A 26,458-nucleotide genomic window follows, 5' to 3' on the forward strand; every position below is an offset into this window, starting at 1 on the left:
TTCCCTTTGTGTTTGAATTGTTCCTTTCTTACTCAAATATAGCACACTTCTAGAGATAGAATCATGTCAAAGTAAGAATTCAGGGTTTTCATTTTTCCTCCTCCTTAACACTTTGTCACTGAACTAGATATCAGTCTTCAAAAACACAGTTCTGTCAGAAAAGCACTTTTTAATATAAAAGACTATTTCAAAGAACTGTCTCACTCAGCTCTGATTTTCAGTTCCCAAGGCTTTGCTTATTTTTGGGCTCATCTAGCTGGCTACGCTGTAACCAGCGAAGGGATCAAGGCTCCTGAGACATCCTGCTAACTGACAACAACCGAGTGGTGTGTGTGTGTGTGTGTGTGTGCTTTTATTTATTTATTTTTTACATAGTAGAGGATAAATAGCATATGTAAAATACAACAGATGCTCATGTGAATTTATGTGAACTTAAGTGGCCAAGGCAAAATGTAGCCCAGCCCCTTAGTTTGCAGAAAACTCCAGGATATTTTTAAAACAGCTGCTAGCTCACTAATACGAGAAGTGAGTAAAAGATTAAAATATGAATATGAACCATTATTGTTAAATGTACAGGAAGGCTGCCTGCAGTTGATGCTGGCACTTAGTGCTATCCCGTCAGAGATAAACAGCTCCTCCATCTTTGAGGCGTGGATTAGGGATTTGAGATGATATTGCATCCTGTTACTAGATCCATGTCCCAGTAACATGGAAGCTCATTCCTGAGTAGAGGAACAGCTGCTTCTCACCAAGGGAGAAAAAGTGGAGCAGGGAAAGGCTGCCTGAGTCAGAAGGACACTGCCTGCCATGAGGACATTCATCCAACCTGGGCAGGCATGAGGTTTATTCTGGTCCTCTCTTCCCAAGGACCCGCTTCCACAGGAACAGCCTGAGTATAGCATGAAGCTTCCTACTAAGCACAGGAAACAAAAAGCTATACAAGATATCGCAAGAAGTCTGCTTCCAGCAGGTTTGCTCCTTAAAAGCATTTCCGCTATACCTGGACATAAACCCAGGGTCATCCTATGGCCTGGCACAGGATTTACTGGGGGGGAATAGGCCTGCTCCCTTCCTGCAGCCTCGCTGCAGGTATGGCTGTGAACCCCCCGTCCCAGCCGCTCATCAGCCACTGCGCTCCTTACCCTCGTTGAACTCTCGGCTCAATTCATGGTTCGGGCAGCGTTTAACCACTTCGGTGACGTGTTCAGCTTTCTTGTAGACTGGCATAGCCCGGATGACTGCTCCCTGGGGCGGTGGGGTCATCACTTTGATCTGAATGGGACATGTCTTGGCAATCTGGCAGTACAGCTTCTTCAGTTCAGTGGAATACTAGACCAGGGTAAGAAGAGCAAGAGAGAATCAGGATGTGCAGCCAGAGATGGAGGCAGGACAGAGAGAAGGAGATGGGTTTATGCACATCACTGAATGCACTAGCTACTCTATGCGCATTGCACTTGTTCACACAACAGCTGTACCTCCAGACAAAAGGGGGGCGCGGGGGGGAACAAAAACAAACAGAAACCCCCCAGGTGTTTATTAGTTTTAAAATAGTGGAGTATAAATCTACAACTGAGTTTTCCCAAAGACAATCACCTTCAAAAATATTTATTTCTCTTGCACACACCCCCACCAGCCCCTTCCATGAGATGCACGTTACCGCCTCCTTAAAGGGGGAACCATTCCTTTCACAACACCTTGTAATCCTAGAAGCACTGGCAACAACGTACATTTCAAGTGGTTCATTCTGTTTTGTACAAAGCACTCCTGTTTTTGCAATGGGATGAAAAAGATGTGGATACTCTGGAACTGGATAGTACTTGAAAGCAAGACCCCCATCTCAGATTTCTGCCAAATTCTGCATTTCTGTCATCTATTGAAGGCCTCTCAAGTCTCTGCTGATCACCTCTAAAGCAACCTCTCCACTTCTAAACTCAAAGCATGGCGTCCATAAAAGGGGAAATTCAAGGCTCAAGAGTAAAACAGTTAAAGGACCAGATCAGTGATAGGACCTGGAGCAGAATCCAAGAGCCAGCTCCACAACAGAGATTGCACATCAAAGGATGGTGACAACAAAACACCTTTGAGTAGAATAAGACACTCATGTCCACTATGCTAATGAAGAGCATATTAGAGTCTCTCTTCAATTTCATGACATTCAGCCCTCAGGCACTGGTGCAGCATTACCCTTAAGTGTGTTCACATCTAGAAATCTTTACTCAGCAAAACATTTAATCACTGAAGTCATTGGTTGCTCCTGAAAAAGCTTAATTGAAACAAGTATATGGGCTTAGCAAGAACAGTCACAAGCAAACTCTTATGTGGTTGGGTACACTGAAACCTGAACCCATTTTTCTGGATGTCCCCTGTGAAGGGGACTGGAGAGTCTCCTCTGCTGTTAAGACTGCTCCAAAATAAGGTAGTTTTAGTCAACACCCTACTCCAGAAGCACTCGATTTTCTCTTTGTGTTCAGAGATTCATGAGCACAGAGCTCTCCCAACAACTCTAACCACTTAACCCACAGGAATTGCTGGCATTTCCCCACTTCCACCTCTCTGGTTCTTACAGAGAAAGAAAAGTGAAAGCCCCAAGGTGGCTTTCTCTTGAAAATGTCTCTAGCAGCTGAGGCTGATCCTGACCCAGTCCCAACTGTTCAAATAAAGCACCAACAGGTTCATACAGGTCGAGAGAACAACTTGGCCATCCACCCTGCCAGGGTAGGTAGGGCTGGCACATGCATGGGTGGGCGGCAGGTGACGTGGCAACAGAAGGATTAGCAAGTGATATTCACTGATTATTTGCATTTCAAAGTGTACACTTTGCAAAGCACAGGCAAATCAAAGTTGGGAGTGAGACATCGGGGAGGAGAGGGGGGATTAAAAATAAGACAAGCTAGTCCCTTCCCTCCTCACTCAACGCTATCCTGCCATATGGCAGAGGAGATGCTACAGGTATTCTAAGTTAAGGGAAAAAAAATTAAAATGCAAAGATCAAGTTGTGCAATGTATTTTATGTGCCTGCAGGCTAGAGATTAAACCCACAACGGATTTACCCAGCCTGCGGAAATGGGGACCATGCCAAACAATTACAAAAAAAAAGTTGCGAAACAGATCTAGGTGGTGATTTATATCATACATCTTTTTAACCTGAAATTCCTTATTGTTTTTTAATTAAAAAGCAATTCCTTACTAAGATAAGTGTGAGCTCACTATATCATCTTTTTCATCTCTGAAGAAGTAGCAAAAGAATCATTTATATTTGAAAGAAAGAAAAAACTGATAAAACATCATTTCTCCCAACACATGCATTGCTGTAGTTTCAAGGAAAGAAAGTTTCAGAAAGCCACCGAATTGCTTGGGTGTCTTAATGTCACTGAAGTGAAAAGAAACCAGGAATCTAAACACAGTGGGCCGAAATGAAAGCGTAAATATGGAAGTGCAAGAGTTCAGGGAGGGCACAACACCCAGAGGAGCAAGCGTGTCCGATATCTGCAGGCATTTGGAGAATTGAACAAATGGAAGGAGATACACCCCTCACATCAGCGGAGGTCAGGGCTTGTAAGTGTTGTTGAAAGGCAACACTGCCTGTAATTTTAAGTCTCGTATCTTCAAAGATAGAAATATAGTGGGACAAGAGAGGGGAAAAAAAAAAATCACAACTTCTAGAAGGACAGGAGAGGCGCTCATTACTAGTACGAATACTTAGGGTCTGGGTCACACGCAATGCAGTATCTCTGCTGTAAAAGAAGGAAATCAGCTTCCCTTTCTGCCTTTTTCAGCCACACAGCTGAACTGCCAAACCCTTCCAACTACAGCTACAGGGCCCGAGTAAGGGAGACACCAGACCTGTGCTTTGAATTCACAGAAAGTAAACAGCCAAGTGCAAACGGATTACGATGAGGAGACCTGTCCAGCAAAAAGCATCTGGCCCCAAAGCACAGGGCCTCCCAACAGGGGTCAAGAGCACTTGGCTTGGACGGACACCTGCTTGAGCTCAGCACACCAGAAGAGTGGGGCACCTCGGAGCCCACCACGGCACACTCCGCTCACCTCTGTTCTGGGACGCGATGAGGGCACCAGGAGGCAAGACGCAGTACCTGGCACAGAAAGCTGAACCAGCTCTGATGATAAGACAACAGGAGGGCTGTGCAGCCCTTTCGTTATCCAACTATAAGAGAAGTTCAGGTCTCACAGCTGCTGCACAGGGCTCAGCGTCTGGAAATACTGCGGCTTGGCAGAGATTTTAGATGCACCCCAGGCAAAGTGACCCATAAGCGTGCAGTCACCAAGGGGACAGTCATTTAAGACCAGTGTAAATCTGTCCATGGGGTACCTGCTGTCAGACAGTGAAGGGCTTGAGTTTCCGATCCTGCCAACCTTGCTGTGACCATCGGTAACCTGATGCCTAGCCAGCTACTGGCATAAATAGAGCCAACAACTAGGTCACAGCAACTTCATACTGGATCAGCAATATCCGTGGAGTAAGACAGGATATTGTATATAGATTTCAAAGCAAATAAGCATTAGAAAAAACCCCAAGGCAGAAGTCGTCTGTGCATTTAAAGAACGCCTGCAAGAGAGGATCACACCTCCTAACACAGGTGCCTCTTCCAAACTGTCCCCAAAATGCTCCAACCCTGCAGGAGGTGACCGACAGCCCGCCTGCTATTTTGCTACAGGAACTGACAGACACCCGTCGTATTAGGGACAAGATTATGAGATTAGCAATTCCCAGCATGGGGTCATGAGACTGAAATTAATTAAGGTTTAATTCAGCATCTTCATGCTAGTATTTGGGGAGGAGGGACAAAATTCTCCTTCAGAAAATACTGATGACACAAAAAATTGAAGCAGAGCTAATGTTTTGCACTAATCCAGAGTGAAATTTCCAAGAAGAAACAAGTCTCTTTCCATATGTAACTCTTTAAAGCGTAACCCACTTCAGTTCAGGTATTTTAGAAATCCAGACCAAGACTATTAATCAACATACTTCTGTTAACTGGTTGAGTAGGCAAATTAAATTAGCAAGGCGGAAAAAATACTAAAAAAGAGCTTGATCCAATAAATGAGTCTGTCATTTAGTGAAATGACGATAGTCATTACCTAGCAGCAGGAACAAAAGCTGTGCCAACAGCCTGAGGAGCACGAAGAACACTTCTGTTAGAGGTACAGAGCAGAAAGTTATTCAAAACAAAAGAACATAGCCTGGCAACGTATTACACATTTGGAAGGGAGAGGAAAGAGGTTTGGCTCAGACTTTGGGGTTCAAGTGCTGAATGTCATGTCCAAATAAACAGACTGCAAGGGATTGCTAAGAACAGCAGTAAATTTAGCATTTTGCTTAATAATATGTTTTAAAAGGAAAGGGGGGCGGGGGGAAACATTCCAATGACTGCAGCCCTGCCCTCCCCACCTGCCCGTGCAGACATACTGTATTACCCAGTCTTGGCACCCTGGCTGGTAATTCAGTATCACAATACACACACGCCAGCTACCATCAGGCAACACCTGTCTGATTTCTCAGCAAGCCCCTTCTCCGGAAGGTGTGTCAACAAAGGGTTGAAAGGAGAAAACAAAACACTTTTCACCTCTCCAATGAAGCATTTTTGCGAGGAAGGAAAGAAGCGTGCTGAAAGTAGGTGCTCTGTTTGTGCAACACAAGTTGCAGTGGCTTTTCACTGAGCATTTACCCCCCCCCCCCAAAAAAAAACTCTGATGCAGCTAAATCCCCCAAATACTACTCTGGAAATTTACCTCTTTAATATCTCTTTTACCATCTGATCTAGCTAAGGGATTATGGGCCCCTAAGTCTTTAAAAGGAGCGGGGTTCAGCCAGCTCCGGGAATGCTGATGAATGTCAACTTGAAGGAGATCCCAGAGGCTGACTTACAAGCATGACAGCTCCGAGCCCCTTCTGCTCAGGTCAACAAGGCTTTAAAACGTTTCTCAAGCTTCTTTCAGAAAGTCACGTTTTAGCTCAACTCAGTTAAACTTTGGATTCATTTTATGCGATGTTTGCAAAGCCACTGGTCATCTGTGATTTCCCCCATCAAACCACTGCTGTGAAAAGAGGGGAAGGGGATTCCCTCCCCCTCAAAAAACAGGTTACAAGAGTGAGAAAGTTACTTAAACTTCCAAAGCATTCACAAATGAGAACGAGGAGAGTCATTAAGAAACAGAAAATAACCTGCATAAGGCTTATTCATTTAGGAGAAAAAAAGTAGGAAGGAGAACGGAAATTATCCATTCAGAATAAAATCATGATTTACACATGTACCTTTGATATTTTTGCTTTGACAAACAGGAATTTAACTGTTGGTGTTCACCAAAAAATTGTTACGGAGTAGGGACCAGGCACACGTGTAGGTGGCATGCACAAACACACTTAGGAATTAATCTGGACTCAGCGCCCAGCAACGAAACCTAACGGGAGTTTTCCTAGGAGTGCGGCAGATGCGCAGTTCTCCTGCTAGATTTAAGGCTTCACTTCAGAAGAATTTTAATCCTATTGCTCAATCGTTGATTTGTTGCAGCTCTGGGCAGAAGCAGTCCTCATCTCACCAGGCGCCACCGCACAGAGAGAGCAGACGCTTTGCTGCCAGTGGATGCCGCAGACATTCAAACCGCTGAGACAACGGGCAGGTTGGGGAGGGCATTCGCCCTGCGTGCACCTAGACCTGCCCAGGTGGAGTCTGCAGGATTACAAGACCCTGACTAATAGTCCGCCGTGCCAGCAAGAAATATCTGTGAGCAATCCCCACTCGTGGGGCAACCGTGATGCAATGACTGCGGAGGGCTGGAGCAGCACAGGGAAGCTGACGCAGCTCCTCCACGTACTCTGAAGACGTTTACCAAATCCCTGCGCCCCTGGCAAAGGAAAAACACGTCATCCTCTTTTCCCCCTTAGGGAGGGACAGTGATTTGTCCGGGGAGGCTGCCTTTGCGGAGAAACGGAAACAAAAAAAAAAAAAAAAAAAAAGCAGACGCCTCCCATCCCTGCATCTTTCAAGCCAGCCACGAAACTGCGCCTGCAGGAAGGGGAAGGAAACTGCCTGTGGCCGTGCCCGCGTTTGCACCTCGTCTCCCCCGGAGCTCCTCTGCCCCCTCCCCAGCCCCGGCGCGGCCCGCTCCTCGCCGGCCGCGTACCAATTGTGCTGATGAGCTATTAAAATCCTTCCTCGGAGCGCTTCTCCCCAAGAGCCGCAGCCAAAGGCCGCCTGTTGCCACCTGTCAGTTGCAGGGATTAATTACCTGAGCCGGGCTGGGAGCGGCACATTCCTGCCCCAGCCTCACCCACCGAGATGTTGACATCAGGCAGGTGGGCCCCGGCGGGGTGGGGGGGACGGCACGGCACGCAAGCCCCGCGCGGCGGGCACGGCCAGCCTCGAGGCTGCACACCAGAAAAAGGAGCCCCGAGGAAGGTGTCGCCGCGACTCCGCCGTCCCTCGGGGCACAGCGGCATGCAGCGCTCCCAACCCTGTGCCCGACTCCCGCTGCTGCACCTTGGAAGCCTTAGCAAAACAAAAAAAACAACCAAAAAAAATATATATATATATACACACATATATATATACACACACACACACCAACCTGCTTAGGTAAATGGGGAAGAGAAGGGGCGGCAGGGAGGAGGAGAATGGAGAAACGTAGCCTGCGGGCAAGAATTCAGGAGGACGGGATCTGGTTCACCGGTTCCCCCTCGTTACCGCCAGCCCCGCGGGGGATCATCTCACCCTTTCCCCATGTCTGTCTGCAACACGGAGCCGCATGTTGCTTCATGGCCACAGGCGAGCAGCAATTCAGAAAGAGCACGGCCGGGTACACGTGGGGGATCCCGTGATGCCAGAGCCCCTTGGGTTGGGTCTGGGGGCACGGGAGCAGAAATTGCTGGGTTAGATTTACTGGGGGAAAATCAGTATCTCGAAGAAGAGTTAAACACCCATTTCAAAGGAGCTTCATCATAAGGCTGGAAAGGAAACATCCTCTTTAAAATCCAGCTGCCAAGCCTGAGTGCAGAAGGCTCCTTACCTCATCTGACACATTTCAGCTTTTCAGCAGAAGGCTCCCCTACTCCCAGTGGAGACGCCAAGATCGCTCTGCGGCGCTGCTCCATGCTGCAGTGCACCATGGTGGCACTGGACCCCATTCAGGAGGCCATCGCCGCTTAGTCCTTCACCTCAAGCCGTTTGATAGTGACACTTGCAATCAGTTGAGCTGGCAAAGCTCCAGCATGGCCTAGGCTCCAGCCAAAGGCAAAAGGATAAACATGCAGCATTTTTTTCTGCCAGTAGATATAAAGTTGCGCTCTCAGTCCAGGCCGTAACAAGCAATTCACCTTGGCAAAGATGACCAACTCTTCGTTCCCTCCTCCCTATATGTACACGTTTGCTATTCTCGACACTGCACTCGCAACCTAGGCCCCTATTATCACTGTGCAAATAATCATTCCCCCATACCAAAGGATGGTGTTGAAGTAGGCTGACCAGTGTGTCTAGTGGGGAAACACATTAGATTGTGCTGCAGAGACCCCCTGAAGTTCCCCAAAATATCAAATTTGGGAGAATCCAGTGGATGCACCAACCTTAGGAAACTGGATCATTCAATCGTGTAACATACTTCAGCTTCTACCTTTAGTTTCAAATGAAAATCTCGAAGGAGCCTATCTTGATCAGGATGTGCTATCTGCTTTAGAAACACTTCTACCTAATCATTGCAGCAAAGTCAAAATGATAACAGAAATAACTCTGATATTTCCCCTTAGGACTTCCACATTGTGAAATACCTACAAGTTTGAAAACTCTACATCCAAGGGCTTTTACATTTCAGTTTCACATCTACAGACTCATTTCATTAACAGATGAAGACAATCCCTGAAAGTTTGGCTCAAAAACCAATGCTTTTTACAAAATAATAATTTAAAAAGTGAATTGAAAAGTATCCTATTTCAAGAAAAAAAAAAAAAGGCCTGGTGGAAAACTACAAAAGCAAGTTAGGAACGATTTTGTGGATTTTTTTCTTTTTTTTTAAATATAAAGTGATGGCTGCAAAGGAATTCTTTACAATTTGAAGTTTTCTCCCCTTGCTAGTTTATTTTTTTAATCTTTTGGAAATTTATTTCTTTAAAAAACAAAACCATAAGACTCCTGCAATCCCTACCTTGCGTACCCAGCTCACACTCTGTATATTGTACCCAGTTTCTCTGCCTCCTCCTGAACTGAAACTTCAGCAGGCAGCCACTGTTTTCTGCCAGTCCTGGAGAGTACCAAATCAGTTTCAGATGCTAATAATGATATTTGCACAGGAAACTTTGCAAGTGAGGGGAAAGGATGAAATGAGAGGGGATTTACCAGGAACATGCTGAAAGCCTAAGGTGTGCCAAATCTGAACTTTTTCCCCATGCACAGGGTCCACTGACAGAGGCACCCCACACTACAAAACACACAGGAATTTTCACTGAATGAAGTCACTTCCACGGGGAGGATTTATTTTACACTACCCAAAACTCAAGTTACACTTTTCAGATCTCTTCTTGCAAACATATGTTTACACACGCACAGAAAGCAAAAACTGTGTCCCAAACATGGCACAATTCCTGCTGATGCTATGTAACAGACAACAGCAAACGCCCTTCGCAAAACTACCAGGCTTTGAACACTGCACTGACCTCCGTAGGATCCAAGTGTCTCCCACCTGGGCATGACTTTGCACATCCAAATGATATCATTTTAATATGCTTTCATAAGCTCTGTCAATTAACTGACATTAACACGGCCAATTCACAGGCCATCAATAAAACCTTAAGTGTGTGGTACCTTCTTCCTTGAAAGTAATTTCTTTAGGATAATTTTGCAGATAATGCCTCCCATGGTGCCTTATACTATACTGTTATACTGTGATTATTGGTTTTTCTTTGTTTTTTTGTGGAGAGGTTTGGGTTTTTCTTGGGGGGTGGAGGGGAATGTTGGGCATAGGCTCATTTTACCCTGTTTTTGCTCAGCACTCAGCATCTTCAGTCAACATCTAGATCTCCTTGTGGCTGCTGTATTACAAATACACAGCAGCATAAGCAATCAGTTTGTCTAGCAAACAAGATACTAGGCCAGGAACGATGCACTGTAGAAAGCCCACTCTCATGTTATTTCAGATCACCTAAAGACTATTAAAATTTTAGCATTTGGCAGAACAGTTCTAAAATAGTGAGGAGTGAACAAGCATGGACTAAAAACATTTAAATTGGAATGGGGAGAAAAAAGTCAATTCCAATTACTGAAAAATAATGATACAATAAGATTTGACAGCAAGAATTTTAATCACTGCAGTGAATGGAGAAGGAGTTGCATTAAAATTTCATTGCATTTCTTCTTTCCTTTCACCACTCCAGTATCCTCAAAGACATTCTGCTGCTTCATATCTTTCTAGCAGAAGGGGAATCCAGGGCAAATGAAGTGCTATACTGAAGGTAAAAGTATGTGCAGCTACATAAAAGAGAAGCACCTACTTTCTGGTAATCTAAGTGTATGTGCATAGATGACTGCACACATTTCTTTACATGAAACTACAAGTCTATTTAATGGTACTAACAGTCATATCAGCTAGAGTATGCAACAGTGACATAACAAGCAATAATCCTTTCAGGAAATTTTACTCTTTACATCAGAAGTTATTCGCTAAAGCTGCTGGTAAAAACTCCAAGATTTGATTCAGCAAAAACTTCGGCATATGCTCGACTTTAAGCAGGCACTGGTCAACAGCGCTGCCAAAGCGGGCACGTCTCTGCATCAGGAGCAAGAGCCTTGGCTTAAAAAGGTCTGATTCAACTTGTATTTCAAATAAAACCAGAATTTTTTTCAATTGACTCCAAAAAAGAACTGAAAAGAGCATTTCTGAGCTCCCCACAGCAAACCTACCCCACCATATACTGCTGCTGCGTCACGTGTCCAACGCCAGCCTCAGATATTGAGCACCAGAACCTGCTCGGCTCACAAACTACTATAAGCGAAGCCCAGGTTGGTCATTTCAAGCCTCCTCTTAGCTTGGCGTGGGGGATTAAAGCCTTCTCACAATCATCTGTCTCAGGTTCAGCCAAAGAAGGCGGCTGAGGTTTGGTTCCTATTCGCCTTCCAGATCTCACTCATTTCATGTGCACACGTTCCAGCAAGTTCCACCCTACCAGCCAAACTCCAAGTTCTAACCAGTCAAAGGAAATATTGTCTGGGGTAATTGGACATCAACTTTGAGCGAGCACATCTTCCAGGCGCAATACCACCACTACCCAAAATTTAACAGTCACTTTTGCCCCCTGCTGAAAGTCAAAAGGCCAGGAGCTCGGCCATTAGAAGGGAAGAATGACAGCAGCACACAGACTGCCCCTACTGACTGTTTCTCCATATGCTTATGATAAGCAGCAATTGACAGTTAAAACCCTAGAGCTCTGCAAAAGAAGCCTCCTCTCACCAAATTCAGCCTTGTTCCGTCAACATGAACCAGCTATAAGAGCTCCAGACAGCCAGACCAAGCCTTGCAGCTCTCTATAAAATGGACTTGCACCTCATCAATTTGGGATACAGCTCAGACATAGGTTCAGATATCTCCACACCAAGCTTGCGACCCAGGCTCTGAAGCAGGGAACGGGGAAATGCAAGTCCAAAATTTAAGCCTCCAAAGCCCATTTTACTTCCCTCCTCTGTGAACAAGGGAATCTTACGGATATTGCAGAGGAAATACGAGAGTAAACTCATCGTTAGTGCAGTACCTGTTACAGTAGAGTGAAACCGAACTGGAGGAGAGAACAAGCAAAAAAAATATTGAAGCTGTTCTAGCAGTACAGTCTTTTCAATCAGCAACATCTCAAGCCAGCAGTCTAAAGGAAGAGTCAGACTAGAGGCTAATGGGCACCTTGCCATAAACTATACCAGCCATGCAACACTTCGCTAAACGGTGACAGATTTCCACCCAAATTCTGGCTCAGGCCAAACAGCCGACCTACTTGCAAAATGCCACAGGGTCAGCATGTTACAAGGATAAGAGAGTGTGTGCCAAACATGGGCCCATCTTCCTAGCCACGTTAGGAGGAACGAACCAAGAGGCTCAGAAGAGACAAGCTGGACTCCTTCGCGCACTCTCATTCTGACAGGCAGCTACAGGCACAAGACGCAAGTGAAAGCTAAGAACAGGATTAAGGTCTTCTAACCTCCAATATACTTAACACCATCTTCCAGATGGATTTTTTTTTTTTCCCCCTGTACAGATTCTTATTTCCTCTATCTTAACTCAGGCTTTTGATTCAGTTAGCCTTTCTTAAAGGGCAAGTAACACCTTAAGAAGTTTACATAAGTACAACTTATCTTTTCCCTGCCTCCCTAAAGTACTACTGAAGACACAGTGGAAATTCCCATACGTAACAAGCCTGTTCCCTCTGCACATGGCCATGTTGGGTTCCTCCTCCCAAAAATCAACGTGAAGGATCAACTTCCCTACTCATCTTAGGTAGCCCACCAACCTTCTTGTCAGCGTATAACCAGCACAAACTGCAGGACATCTCCAGACAGGACAGTTCAATACAAACAGAGCACGCTAAATTTATTTCAAAAGGAGGGAGTTTTCAGCTACATTCATCCAGAAGATAAGCTGGCAGATCTGGCTAAGCTTTATAGTCTCCTCAAATGGTCAAAGATACACCTTCAGAACCTGAATTTGTATGTGACACCCTAGTGCTCTGCCACAACCACCCTACAGCTCTTTTTTTCCACTCAGTGTTTCGATCCAAAGATATAGATTATTCAAAGCCAGAGAAAGAGCTCTGGGATAACACAGCTCCGCCCCGCTCGGAAAACAGAGAAACATCTTAGACCACCATATGTGAAACATGGCTCTTATCACACCTATTAAAATCTACAGATAAAATACAACCATTTTTTTCCTAAGCACAGAGCAAGATACTCAATGCCTCTACAATGGACTGAATAAAGATGGAGCAGGTCAATGAACACTTTCTTGCCTGGGTCAGGCAGTCCCACCTCAATGTCATACTGTGACACAGCATGCCAAACTGCTCCCTTCCACTGGTCCTCAGAGAGGAACCGGCGACTCCACTCAGTGGAGCGGGGCTCTCCACAAACCGGGGTCTGAGGGTCTCGAGCGGAGCTTTGATTCTTTCATATATGGGACCACCAGTAAAGTCAATCAATTAGCTTTTTTTCCTTATTTGTGTTCTCACCAAAGACTGAAGGACTCTGATGGGAAAAGGAGCTCTCTCTCCCCTATTCGCTACCCTTTTTCCCCTCATTTATTCCACCTGAGAGAAAGTACATACACCTCTCCAGTTCATCCTTCTAATAAACCAGAGTATTAATCACACATATGGGAGGCGATGGGAGGAAAGACAGAAAGTATTAAATTTGACAGGCTCTCAAAACAGCAGTGCCAGTGAAATGCATCATTAAGGTGAGTAATTTTCCTGTTTACTTCATCAGTTCTGACCCTCCCCCCCTCGCCTAAGATGTGGGCAGGACCCATCAAGGTAAAGCTTTGGAAGCAAGCAGCAGCGTCCCCAATTTCTACATAAACGCTGCAGGCCAAAGAGCAAAGGCAAGTTCCAACCGAGTCCTTGACAGTAATCAAGCACTGCGGCGCCTCTGGTCTTGTCTTGTGCATACCTTGCAAGTAGCATCATGTCTTCCCACTGATATTTCACTGGCAGCACACACAAGCACCTTGTTCCTTGGCTTCTATTTCAGAAAAAGAAAGTCCTGAACACACATACACACACACGCCCCTGCCTTTCTACTCTGAGGGAGACTATTTCCCTCTAAATCTTCAGCACACTGTAGAGCAGCCCTTTCAGAGCAGATTTATGAATTTACAAAAACTCTCTTTTGTTTCCTTCAGAAAGGTTAGTGCAAGTACCCTGCCAAAAGGGCATTGAGTTTTCTCTATTAACGTCCAGGAAACTTTCCTGAGTCAGATCTTATTACATTTGAAACAAAGTACAGGTACCAGCAAGTCTCTTCCATGATAACAGCCAGGGCCTGTCCCATTTCCTGATCACATTACGCTCAATTTCCAGAATTACATCTATGCAAATATTGTTCTCCTGCTTGCAGAGCACTTCACTGATAATTAAAGTGAAAAGCCAACAAAGCTCTTCTGGCCAGGGCAGACTGGCTGGTGAGCAAGGCAGCAAACCAGCATGCTGACAGCAAGCAGGGCCAAGTTTTCCTCTTCCTTATGAGCACTGTCCTATTAGAGCTGTTTTTTCTTCCTAGAGAAGGACACAGCATCCAAACTGAACCAAACCATTTCTGGAAGAATTCTTGTATTTTCTGGATTCACCAATCTGACAAGGCTGTATTCTAGTTGTGACTCATAGAGCAAATTTAAGGATTAGGAAAAACAATCACATCTAACGGAGCCATTCACAGTTTTACTGGGAACAAAAACACGCAGTAACTGGTTCGGGCAAAAGCTAGATCATTAACACACAAGAGCAGCTCCAGTATAGTGAGGATGAATGGAGACCAAGTCAAACCTATATGCATTTTATTCATACAGTTCAGCTTTGGGGATGAATGGTGAGAAAGACGGACAAAAACACAGTCACTACATACTATCAATATTTGCGAGGTCCTGTGCTCTGTATTTTATCCAGATCTTACTCTCTCCTAGCCCTTTCCTTCCATCCTGAACGACCTAGCTAAGCACAGTCTTTGAGTCAACTGATGTGGTTTCTCTTGAGCCTACTTTCAAAGTCGGGACATGATTCAGCAAGGTGTTTAAGCAGTTGCCTACCTTTAAGGATGGGAGCAGTCTTGCTGACTCCAACAGAACTGAACAGATTTTATAGGGAATATTCACGTGCTAGAGGTTATACACTCGCTGAAGTGCCCTACTGAACTGGGACCTTGATTTTCCTATGTATTGTGGGAAATAGTTTTGTCAAGAACCATGCTCAGGCACATGGCAGCGTGACTGCTGTAGCTATCAGACCACTGAGACTTCCCATCTCCAGAACGCACCCCCAGTCTGCTCATTCTGTTGCTGCAGTAGCCACTTTTCTTCTAGTAAGAGCAACAAACTTTTCGCAGGCTCAGGGTTCTCCTCCAGCTTTTCTCATGCTCACCAGTAGCCCTGAAGCTATGCAACTGCAGCAGCTCAGGGAAGAGAGGCATTCTGCAGGGTGAGATGCCAGCCAGGAGGAAGGTTTGTGATAAGTTCAGGAAATGTTACCAGCTGTTCTCCTTATCCCTCCTCTAAAATCAAACTCTTCAGTTTTTCATCCCATAGCACCAAGAAGAGGAGAAACCACATCCCAGTTCACATGCAAGCCAAAAAAGGGAGGGATGCAGTAACATGCCACATGAGAAATGGAAAGCTTAAACATAGCATAGACAAGATCCGTCTCAGAAGATTACTAGGCTGCTTTATAATTTCAGCAAAAATGCACAAAGGTATAAAGTATGTTTGCATGGTCCTGGATGCACTTTACAAGCAAATCTACAAGTCTGCTAGATAAACTTGCCAGGAATAATCTCCCAAATGCTCCATGACAAAGTTACAGATCTATAAATTACTGGAAGCAGACTATAGCAAATCTCTCAGTACCTAGCCGATTGATTTGTTTCACTTGCTAACTGAAAGATAATCACATCATCTGTATGACCTAACTGGAAACATAACAACAAACGAATGTGAATTTAGATGCAAATCCTCATGACCGCAAATCTGAAGATGGCTTTCCAAGAAAAACACCAAACAGCTCTCTGTCTCTGCAGACTTCACCACCTCTACATTGCTCCGCTTAAAAGGTGCAAGTTCTGAAGACACTAAGCCATGGATGCTTTGTGAGCAGACCTACTCCATTTGAAGCAAGACTACTTTCCTGCCCCCACCCTCAAAAGCAGTCTTTTTAGTGGGTAACAATGAAAACAGGAGTAGTTCCTTGGGAAACATTGTTTTATGGTCAGATTTTCCAAATAACCACACCCAATTAAGTAAGCGATGCCATGTTTCTAAGTGTTTTTAGAATTCCAGCAGCTTTTCATGAGTTGGAATTTTGTGATTTCTTCCATCTTCACACCAAAAAAAGTCATAATCTTATTTGGGTTTAATGAAACTAGAGACCAGCCCCCTTCTCTCCTCCTCCTCCCCCCCCCCCCCCCAAAAAAAAAAGCAAAACAAGACAGAATTGCAACATCAGAATAAGTTATTGGCTCACACAGTCCAGCACTCCTGCTTTCCTTACAGCTCATGCATGATGCATCAGAGAAAGGCACAAACCCCAGCACAGACAGTATGCACTGTTGTCCTACTGAGTGCTGCAGCACAGTTTTTGCCCTTGCAGAAAGCAAGCTTCTGTGCAAGCCGTGAATCTCTGAGCTGCACCACTGCAAATGTTGACAAGGGTAAGTCTTGCACTATTGCCCATTAGCCGCTCTGAATTTAATGCCATCCAAAGCAGGGGAGGGAAGAGGAGGAGGTCCAACACTGGCAAATCATTTGCACTAAAAACGTAGCATACTGAAGATAGTCAGCTGGCACCAAGCAAAGCAGGAACTTTGAGCCTGCAGAACCAGACCAGGGGCAGCTAAGTATCCCTCCAGGTTTTTACCTGCCACAGCCATGAGGCCAATGGCTATGTAGAAGACTACACCATTACACAGCTGGCATAACCCAAAAGACTCTTTCTGTCCACCAGCTTCACACCTGAGCAATAGGGAAGAGCCTGTGGAGGAATAAGTATTTAAATCTCTTATCGCAAACAGCAAAGTGCCAGGATGCAATAAAGAACTGTAAACAGAATCAGAGACATGACAACATGCATCTCTAGGATGCAGCTATGCTAATACTTAAGATAGGTAGCAGGATTATTGTCTAAAAGTAATGTGCATGGGCACTGGGCCTCTGCATACAGCATTAGGTGAGAAGAAATTACCCCATCTCAAAAAAGTTTAAAGGCAATAGAAACAATAAAGAGGGAGAAGCTCAGAAAGGAGTGAGATCACTAGAGATGAGCAGAAGCCCTCGTCACAGCACAACAGCTACCTGATCCTGAAGGACAACAAGTGACAGAGGCCCAGCTAGACTATAACTGTTGCCACATACTTATTTAAATGCAATTTGTTTAATCTCAAGTCGGATTCAACCATCAAAGGCTCTTTTCTGTAGCACGCTGACAGTTCACTCTAAATCTCTGTGCCTTTAATCCTTTAATTAGCCAACAAAAATGTGATCTCAAGTCTTCCACCAACCTAAGCTAATTTTCTGCATGGAGCTTCCAACTCCTGTAGGTTACAGGTTTTAGCTACTCATGCAGTCAAGGGAAAAGGAAAAAGAAGAAAACAAAACCCCCAAAAACACAGTTCCCCCATCCCATTCCCACACAGCCTGGTGTATGCTTGTCCATGCGCCGCCTCTCCAAATAGCAAGCTCTTTGAAAAGAAGTCTTTTGCAGAAGGAAAAGGGGCCCATTTTCACACTGTACTTGTGGGCTGGGAGGCATAATCACATCATGCAATTCAGAGAAAGAGCTAGCAGAAGTTTTGATACAAGGATGGCTGGAGGAACCTGGCGACAAGACAGTGCTTACAAAGGGGTAGGATGATAACAGAGAACTAAGCCAGCATTTAAGTAGAGTGTGTCATTCCAAGCATGTAAGCTTTGGCCACCTCCTTCCATTTTGGGATGGGAGCTCCAAAGCAAGCAAACAAAACCCAGGATGGCCAACAGTTTTGGAAGCTCTCTCCAAAAGAGAGGTTTTGTCCTATGAAGGACAAGAGGGCCACCTAAAGCCATCTAATATGAAGCCCAAAGCATGGGGGCTGAGCCACCATCTGCACCATGTGAACACAGCCCTGAGTGCCTCTACATGCCAGGACGCTGTCTGCAGGGCAAATAAGAGTAATCAGTGCTCTCGCTCAAGGCCCACTGCAGGCATGCTCATACCACCGCTGCAGGGACAGATGCCTCAGCACATGCCAACCTAGAGCGTGACGTGCTGGGGAAATGGGTTTGGATGCATCCAGGCCATTGGTGAGCCACCTCCAGACTGTCAAGGTGAAGTTGCAATGGGCCAGAGCTAATAAAGCTGGCCCACTGAGGTAGTACTACGTAGACATGGCAGTTCCCTTTCCAGATGCAGCCTAACAAGTCCATGCAGCATGGCATGAAGTCTAAGGCACTTCTAGCATGGGTGTCCACTTGCTGAGCATGGACAAGCTGTAGAAGGCTTTCTTGGTAGCCAACCAGGGAATACAAGTGAAAAGCAGTGCTGAGAATCACTAGGGGCTTGACAAAGGCATACAAATGCAGGAATAAGAGTATCTTCTTTCTCATGAGCAAATGCACAACAGAATAGCCCGGTCTGCACCAAAGGGAGAAGACGAGGTGATTCTGCATCCTACAGTTCCTTAATTTGCTTGCGCATTGGGGCCTTGAAGGGCATTAGCACGTAGCCAGAGCTGCTTTGCTTAAGCAAGTACTTTTCACAAAGTCAAGGCAGGATTCAATGCTAGGCAGTGCAAGAAGTCAGTGGTTCTCACTCCTCTCATTCTAGTCTAGTGACTCTTGCAATAGCTGCCTGCTGGTGTCAAGCGCTGGCAAAATACTACCCAGGTAGCGCAACAGCCCTGTCCAGGCAGAATAGAGTACCCCTTCAAATGGGTGCCCTTTTCCTCTGAGGGCAGCAGGATTTTAGAAGCACTGTTTTCATTTTCTCCACCATATTCAGTACAAATTGGTCCCCCCAGCTCCCTAGGAAGGAATCCAGCACACATGACAAGAAGAAGGATCTGAGCAACAGCTGTTGCTCAGACCATAGACAACAGATCCCACAGATTCACACACAAACTGCACATGCAAAACTTTAGTTGCACGTGCAAACTAGAAATACAGCAGCACATGCATCTTGGGGGTCTACTTAAAAAAAATAATGCAAAGCTCAGTACTTAAGCTGAATATGAGAACCTCTATTACAAACCTCACCACTTCAGTTGCTACTTAGTCATATAACTGTTTCTGTGCTGCCACAAGCCTCAAGAAAGAGACATTTCAAGTGCACAATTAAAGGCTAGCAGACAAGCTTTGTGAACTGCAGTTGCTAAACATTCACTCTACGTTTAGTTCTTACTAAACTCAACGGATCAGAGTAGGTGGCAATGACCATTTGATTGGGAAGTAATATTCTGGTGTTCAGGGAGTCAACCTGGTAACTGAATCTCTACATACTCTTTGATCAACATATCACAGAACATCCTTCTACAGACAGTCCTCAGGGTGGGTGCACAAAGCAGTAAACGGTTACTAGATGAGCTTACTTTCTGGCCTGGAGCAAATTTTGCAGCATCAAAATGAGATTTTTTTCCCTCTCTTGCCTGTTTTTTTTTTGTTTTTGTTTAAAAGAAGTATTCTACATTGCTCTGAAAGCAACTAATCAAATTATTAAAGTGCTTAAAACTTTAATGAAGAAATCAAAGCTATTAAGCAAACATTCAGCTTGATGTCTCTTTCCCTTCTTACCCACCCTTCCTCAATGCATTCAAAATCTTTTTGCTGTGCTACAACATGTTTGAACAGGTACTGAGATACAAACAAGTCTTGGCCCCATCTCATACAGAATGGATTGGTTGCAGATGTTCTCCTGCAAGCTACATCTTGCCTCCTGCAAGAGCATTCATCTCCAAAACACATCGTTTCACCTACTTTGCCTGAAGCCCAAACTCTAAGGTTATTTAATTTTTATTTTTTTTTATTAACTCTAACATACCTACAGGTGTGCAAGTAAAACCCCATCTGTTTTTACAAGACACAAAAAGGTGAGCTACTGAATTTAGATAAACGTACCCAAGCTGGGGCAATAATCTTTCTGTTCACCTATGCAGCAGCCAACAGCAATGTCAGGGGTGCAATAAAACAACAACAACAAAAAGCTATATTTCAGAGAAGCCTGACATATTTCACTATCTTCCTAGGACAAGTCAGACATGAGCTCATACAGTGGCAGGTGAGTCAGTGACAAGTCAGACAAGAGCTCCTTAATTAAGCTTTAGGGGTGGATGATCCCTCGAAGGTGTAATCGGATTGGTATGACCAGTGGAAAAAGAAAAAAAAAAATAAAGGGGGGGGGGCGGAGAAAGTTGAGTGAACTGTTTGTTACACCCTTGCTGATCCATGCAGGCAGGCTCAAGGCAGCAAGCTGCACGCAGTCAGAGAGCCCCCCCCAGCACACAGCAATACCTGACGGTCCTGCACCACTCCCTGGCAGTCATCGTTTGCCTGTTTGCCCAGCCCTGCTTCTCATGGGAGCTCACACTGCTGACTTCCCCAGCCAGCAGGTTATGCTAAGGTCACCTCTTGGACTAGGTGCAATCTGGGACATTCAGGGCAAGGCACATTTGCCAGAGTTTGGCTTTGGCAGACAAGGGGCTGGTTAGCAGCACCTCTGAACTGCACAGTAGAGAGGGAAGCTGTCAAGAGTTAGTCAATCCAAATTGCTAGCCAACAGAGTAAGTCTTGACCATATGCTATACCAATCTTAAAATACTAGCAAGCAACCCTATTTAGGAGGGAGGCCCTAAAAGTTCTGGTTTGAGGACGCTTTCCCAAAACACCTTTCAAAATTCATATCAAAGTATCAACATATTAAAACAAACCAGTCCCATTAAACAGATTGCAATCAGCAGCGTGACTAACAGCATCAGAGCGTCCTGTGCTCATGATGTCAGGCGCACGCAACATTGAAAGGGTTGTTTTTCCTCCCAAACCTTTGCTCCTGCAAATTTGACCTGGAATCCAGCTCGCCAGCAGAGCTGCTCTTCCCATCAGCCAGTGCCCGTGCCGCCACGCTCCTGCAGAGCACCACTGGCACCAGCGCAACTCCCTTTCCCCTTTGTGTTTTGCACAGATCAGCCAGCTGAAAAACATACCCATGGAGAAGGAATCCAACCTCTTCAGCCCTTACAAGAGTATGGCAAAGGAAAGCTGTAAAACTGATTCATCAGAGAAGTCAGCACTCTAAGGGCATTCCGAATAAAGATTAAATGTATTAATTTGTTGTAGAAGCTCAATTTTGAAGCAATCGGTCCATGTGTTTTGTTTTTGTGAAGCTTTAATCTTTATGGAATTAACAACGAAGGCTCTTCTAAAGCTTTTCCTAAGGCCCTCACCACCTCTTTACAAAACTGACACCCACAAAAGAAAAGATTTTAGTAAGAAGTCTAAAATTGTGCAAACAAGTTTTGCAGGAGTCCCCTTTACTCATATGCCAACAAAAACTCACCAAAGACTGGCCAGAAAAAGTGACTAAGAGTGAATAACGTGAGTGGTTTGCAGCAGAAGAGACAGGAAACAAGGAACTCATCATAAAACCAGTCACCACCTCGCTGATTAATGAACAGATGTCATTTAGCGCTCTGCCACCTGATGAACGTCTCACGGGAACACTTTTTCTCTCCCACCCATCAAGATGCTGACACCAAAAAGCAAAGAGAGCAGGCAGGCTGCCCTGCCCACAGCTTCCCAGCCATCCTCTGGGCTCTGCACTACCACTTCTGCTCTCCGTCCCCTCGCTCTTGAGGGCAGTAACCCCCCGGGCATCCTTTTCAGACCCACATCTTCTAAGCGGCCGAGGAAACCTCCGCGCATGGTTGAAGGCAACCTTGGGCTCGCTCCGTTTGCGTTCCAAGGTGGTCAGGAGCAAGTCAGCTCCCAGGCAAAACTGCACAGCCACAGTTCGTGTGGTTGCGCTAATAAGCCCCGACAAGCGGCAGGGTGTGTTTGCTCAGGCTCAGCACCGTAGCTAACGTAGCAACACTTGTATACCATAGTGCTCCATCTACATAAACAGGAAGAGAGGCTTTCCTTCACGCTGTAGCCTTCAAACAGGCAGGGTGATGTGGGCATCAGCAGTCTTCCTACTTGGTGGGCCTGACCCTGGTAAAGCTCTAGATCTGAAGCAGGGGAGCAATGACCTAGCTGGGACTCGGGCAGTTTCCAGCTTTAGCCAGGAGATATTTTTTGCTTTGGTAAAAAGTTGGTTTGTAAAATATTTTAGCATCCCAACAACAGGTCAAAAGAGGCCTGAAAGCAAAGCCTTCCACTACCAGACGCGCAATAAGCGGCAGTGCCCAGCCATCCCCTAGCATTTCACATTGGGGGTCCAAGTGCTTTACGACAAGCGATCACGCACAGCGACACCATCCTGACTCTATGGGTGGGCGTGTGGAAAGGAGGGGGAGAAATGGAAGCAGAGGGAATGACTTGCACAACGTTACCCAGATTACATCTAAATCACAGGGCAGGAGCAGCTCCTAGGCTGGGTTTGGAGCCAAGTCCACTTCTCGTCTGTGCTGCTCACTACCAGAACATCTCCAGGCATCGTAGCTTCTCCTCCTCAGAGGGAAGCTGGTGTGTCTTAGACTTGAGGGCATATGAGAGCACACACAGGCAGGAGAGGTGGCCAAGTCCTGTCCTCGAACCCGCTATCTGAGCCTAGCCTGTGCGACACTTCAAACTGACATCAGGCTTTTCCCTAGAGGAATCCCGAAGTTTCCCATCAGGGAGACAGGGGAATCCATAGGCAGCCTGAATTCAGGAGTATTTTGGACATTAGACTGCTCCTCAACACAAGAGGAGACACGACCTCAGGAGGCGGCAGCATGGAGAAGACAAGTCTGCCAGAGTCCCAGGCCAGCTCCCTGCTCACCAGGCTGAATTTAGAATAATTTTAGTGGTTAATGTGTATCAATAGATCATGAAGCACTCCTTTTTAATCAGACAAGTCAGTCTTTTGCTCTCTTCAAAAAGAAATCACAGAATACATCTCATAAAAATGAAGGAGAAATAGCAGCCCTGCTCTGTGGAGGCTCTGGTGTTTAAAATCTGTAATAACTGGAAATGTACAGTCTGTACCAATACAAAGATGCTATATCTCCACGCAGGTCTACTTACAAGAGGAGCTAAGCTCTCATTTGGGTAGCTATCCTATTGTGTTTACAATAACAAATCTGACATACCTGTACATAGCAAAACCTCATGAAAAGATTTCCATTGCATAATAAAGTTCATGCTCTTCCTATACAGAAGCCATCTCTACCTGAGACACGTAAAAAAAAGTAGGACATATCTTCATAGCGTATGGTCTGCCAAGGACTGGAGCTGAACCCACAGCATTCACAGCATTACCCATGCTACACACACAAAAACGAGGCTTACTTCAGCACACCGCTGAAAGTAAACTATTAGTCACTCAAGTAATTTTTGTACAAAGTTTGGGGGGGGGGGTTGTTTGTTTGAAATAGCTTCAAATGAGGTTAAATTGACACAGTTTAAGTTATACAATCCAACAACATGGGGGAATTGGCAACGCTTTAGGAAACTCTCCTTGCTCAGGAATGGGCTGCCTCCCTTCTGGCCCAGCTTGCTGTGACCTTTGGAAACTTATGGAGGCAACTCTTCGAATGCCTCCTTTGAGACATGCAGGGCCTCTTTGCAATTTGCATGCTTAGCACTTATGAAATCCATGAGAGCTCTGCAGCTTTTAGAAACCAGCCTAGAGGCAGTCCCTATGGTGAACGCTACAAAAAAACCCCCAAAGCATTTAAAAAACAAAACAAAAAAAACACACACTCTGCTGCTTTGGAAATTTTGGCACTTCTGGCATCTTGGTTTCCCTTTGTTTAAAATGGTGACTACGTTCCTGATTTCTCTACCAAGCCAAGGTGTTTGCTGATGAGGGAAGTAATGTTTGTGCGGCACTTTGAAGATTTAAAGTACTATGTTAATCCTACATGCTGTTCTTAGTAGGATCTAGTTTTTACCTAAGAGGAGGAAAAAAGGACAATTTAAACAGTGACCCTCCCCTACTTCAAGATGTTCAATCATCTCACAACATCAACTATTCTTATCTGCAATGTTTTTTTAACCCTTTCTTCTCATAGCTCTCAAAAACCACAAGTCTCATTCAGCTTCTATTTGAAAAATGGCTTTTTTCCAGGCTGTGGCTGTTTCTTGTAAAGTTAATTCCTTTGGTAATACTGCTTGAGGCACATTGGTATGTTTGGTGTGTGCGCACATGTATACATATATATTTTCCCCCTTTTCACACGGTGTTGTTTTATATATGTGTAGTGAAAGATACCTAATCCAGGATTAGGATTCTCTTTATTCCTTTCTCATGAAAATAGGTGGGGCTTCTTTATGTAAGTTGTGTTGATGAAAATTATGTTTAAGTAACACTTTTTCTCTCCACATAGACAAAAAAATCTCATTAAGAGAATGATAATAATTCTCATTACCAAAAATGATTCTCGCACTTAATTCTCAGAATTTTTTCCCTCAAAAAACAAAGTCTTAGACAAATTGTGCCAGCTTGGGGGGGGGGGAAGAGAGGGTTCTGACGCCAGCAGAGTACAACCCCTCCCCATGACTACTTTCTCCATCCTACAATGTCTATCCCTCATTTCTCCGTGTTTTGCATTTGCAGATCCCAAGATGCCTGTAGCAATCTCCAGCTGGTCTCCTGTTATATTGGGAGAGGATCAGCACAAGCATAGTGACCAAGATACTAAATTCTACTGGAAAGGAAAGGAACTTCACACCATCAATTTACGTCTGATCACACCATCAGTCACATCCAAATGACTCTGCAGAGAAGACCTCGCGCCCACAACTGTTGTCCCCTGGCCCCCACAACCTTACGAGGTTGACCAAAGTCCTACCTTAGGCTCCTAAAGTTAGATGCATAAAGATGCATAAAGTCAACCTGCTGTTTGAACAGCAGAGCACATGGCATTGTGAATCTGGAGACCAAATTTTCTGTTGCCAATGCCAGCACATATCACTTTGTATTATCATAAAGAACTTCCCTTCTCACCCTTCCTGGGTATTGCAGGCTGCACCTTTATAACCTGGTTTTATGCCACGACACGGTTCTGTCATCATTGAGGGCACTATTCTAGAGAACATAACACAACTTATCACTACAGTAACAGCAGTTTAGATAGGGCAACTACACTACCCAGATACGATTTACCAACCAAACAAAAGAAACAAAAAGGAAGAGATAATTAAAAAAAAGGAAAGGGACAGCTCAAGTCAAAAAGCTTTTTCGGGGGGGGGGGGGAGGGGAACTATGGCACAGATCTCCATAGCTGCTTCTAAGGAGTAGCAGAAAAAGATAACTGGTAATAAAAACAAAATATACATGACAATGAGATTGAGGAAAAGAGCACAACTACATTTTAATGGGAACCTAATGCACTCAGATCTCCTTCTACCCAAGCATAAAAAACAAAATAGAATTCACCAGGCCCCTCCTGAACTGGTTCTCACAGGTGAACTGGTTCTTCCCAGCTTCACTAGCTTAAAAACACTTCCCTGCCGTGAGAGAAAGGCACCTCCTTCAGAAGACAACAAGCCTGGCTCCTCTCTTTCCAGGTAGCTGACCTAGGACAAGTTACACATGTCTCAAAGAAATCCAAAGCCTTAATATTAGGGCCTAGACTATCATAGAGAGGGAAATACAATTGACAAGCTCTTCAGCCAGGAAAGCGTGATCACAACCTCTTCATGAACAAGAACTGTCATTACAATCAAACCCTGTCCCACCTCCCCGCTTGCTCTGCGCAGGTAAAAGGAGCATATGAAAACAGCCTCTTCAGGAAGTCATAAGCAGGAGAGTGCTCAAACAGGCAGGTATGACTGCAAAGAGCTTGAGGAAGCTCATTCTTACCACTTCTCACCCGAGACAAATGCCCAAATATGGAAGTGCTCCTGCCCTGCTCGGAGCAGTGCTGCGCCAAGCACTTAGCTCACACCGTTGCATCAGTTCTCTCATAGCCTACAGCTTGCACAGCCACAGGCTGCAACACCACTTCCTCCCCTACTGCCTTCTCCTGTCAATTTGCTCTTCTCCCTCGGGATTACAGTGAGCCTCTCCCTTCCTAGCTCCTGCTATAGACAACAGAAGTTTGAATAAAGTTAACTTTGCTGGGCAGTCAGCTGGGCTAAAGAGAGAATCTATCTTTAAAGCCACAAAAGGATTAGCAAAGTGTCTGGAAGATGACAGACTCCAGTGCTCCTAGAGAAGTATGCAAGCCTTCTGCACTGATGAGTCTGTTTTACATGGACCTTTGCAACTGCCCTGTGCAAAGAGCTAAAGCCTACATCATTGCTGTCTAGGTGCTTCCAAAAAGAGGGAAATTCAAAGACCTGAAACAAGACCACTTCCATTCCCCTTTTCCTGGCAGCCTTAAAATTAATATTCAAAGGAAAAATCAGAAAGCTCTAATTGCATTAACCAGAAGACAACTAGATTGTGCAAGTACTGCATAGTTGAGGAATAACAAAGCTAAAATTTCGCATGAATACTTAATAATGCCCCATATCTAAATTAACTGAGAAAGAGTCACTGGCCTTCAAAAAAAGAAAAAAATCTCACACAATGTAGACAGGTGATGAGCAACAGGCT

At 45.0% G+C, this 26,458-nt stretch overlaps 1 protein-coding gene across 4 annotated transcripts in view; it reads right to left on the reverse strand.

Annotated features, from left to right (window-relative positions):
- TP63 (tumor protein p63) overlaps positions 1 to 26,458 on the reverse strand; it is a 111,776-nt gene that overhangs the window by 20,500 nt on the left and 64,818 nt on the right. For all 4 annotated transcript variants that reach the window (XM_068954450.1, XM_068954453.1, XM_068954452.1 and 1 more), the window contains one exon: positions 1,143 to 1,329. In XM_068954450.1, coding sequence (XP_068810551.1) covers positions 1,143 to 1,329 — 187 coding nt within the window. The remainder of the gene's footprint in view (positions 1 to 1,142; positions 1,330 to 26,458) is intronic.

This window comes from Struthio camelus, chromosome 9, assembly GCF_040807025.1.
Source record: "Struthio camelus isolate bStrCam1 chromosome 9, bStrCam1.hap1, whole genome shotgun sequence".
Lineage (NCBI taxonomy): Eukaryota > Metazoa > Chordata > Aves > Struthioniformes > Struthionidae > Struthio > Struthio camelus.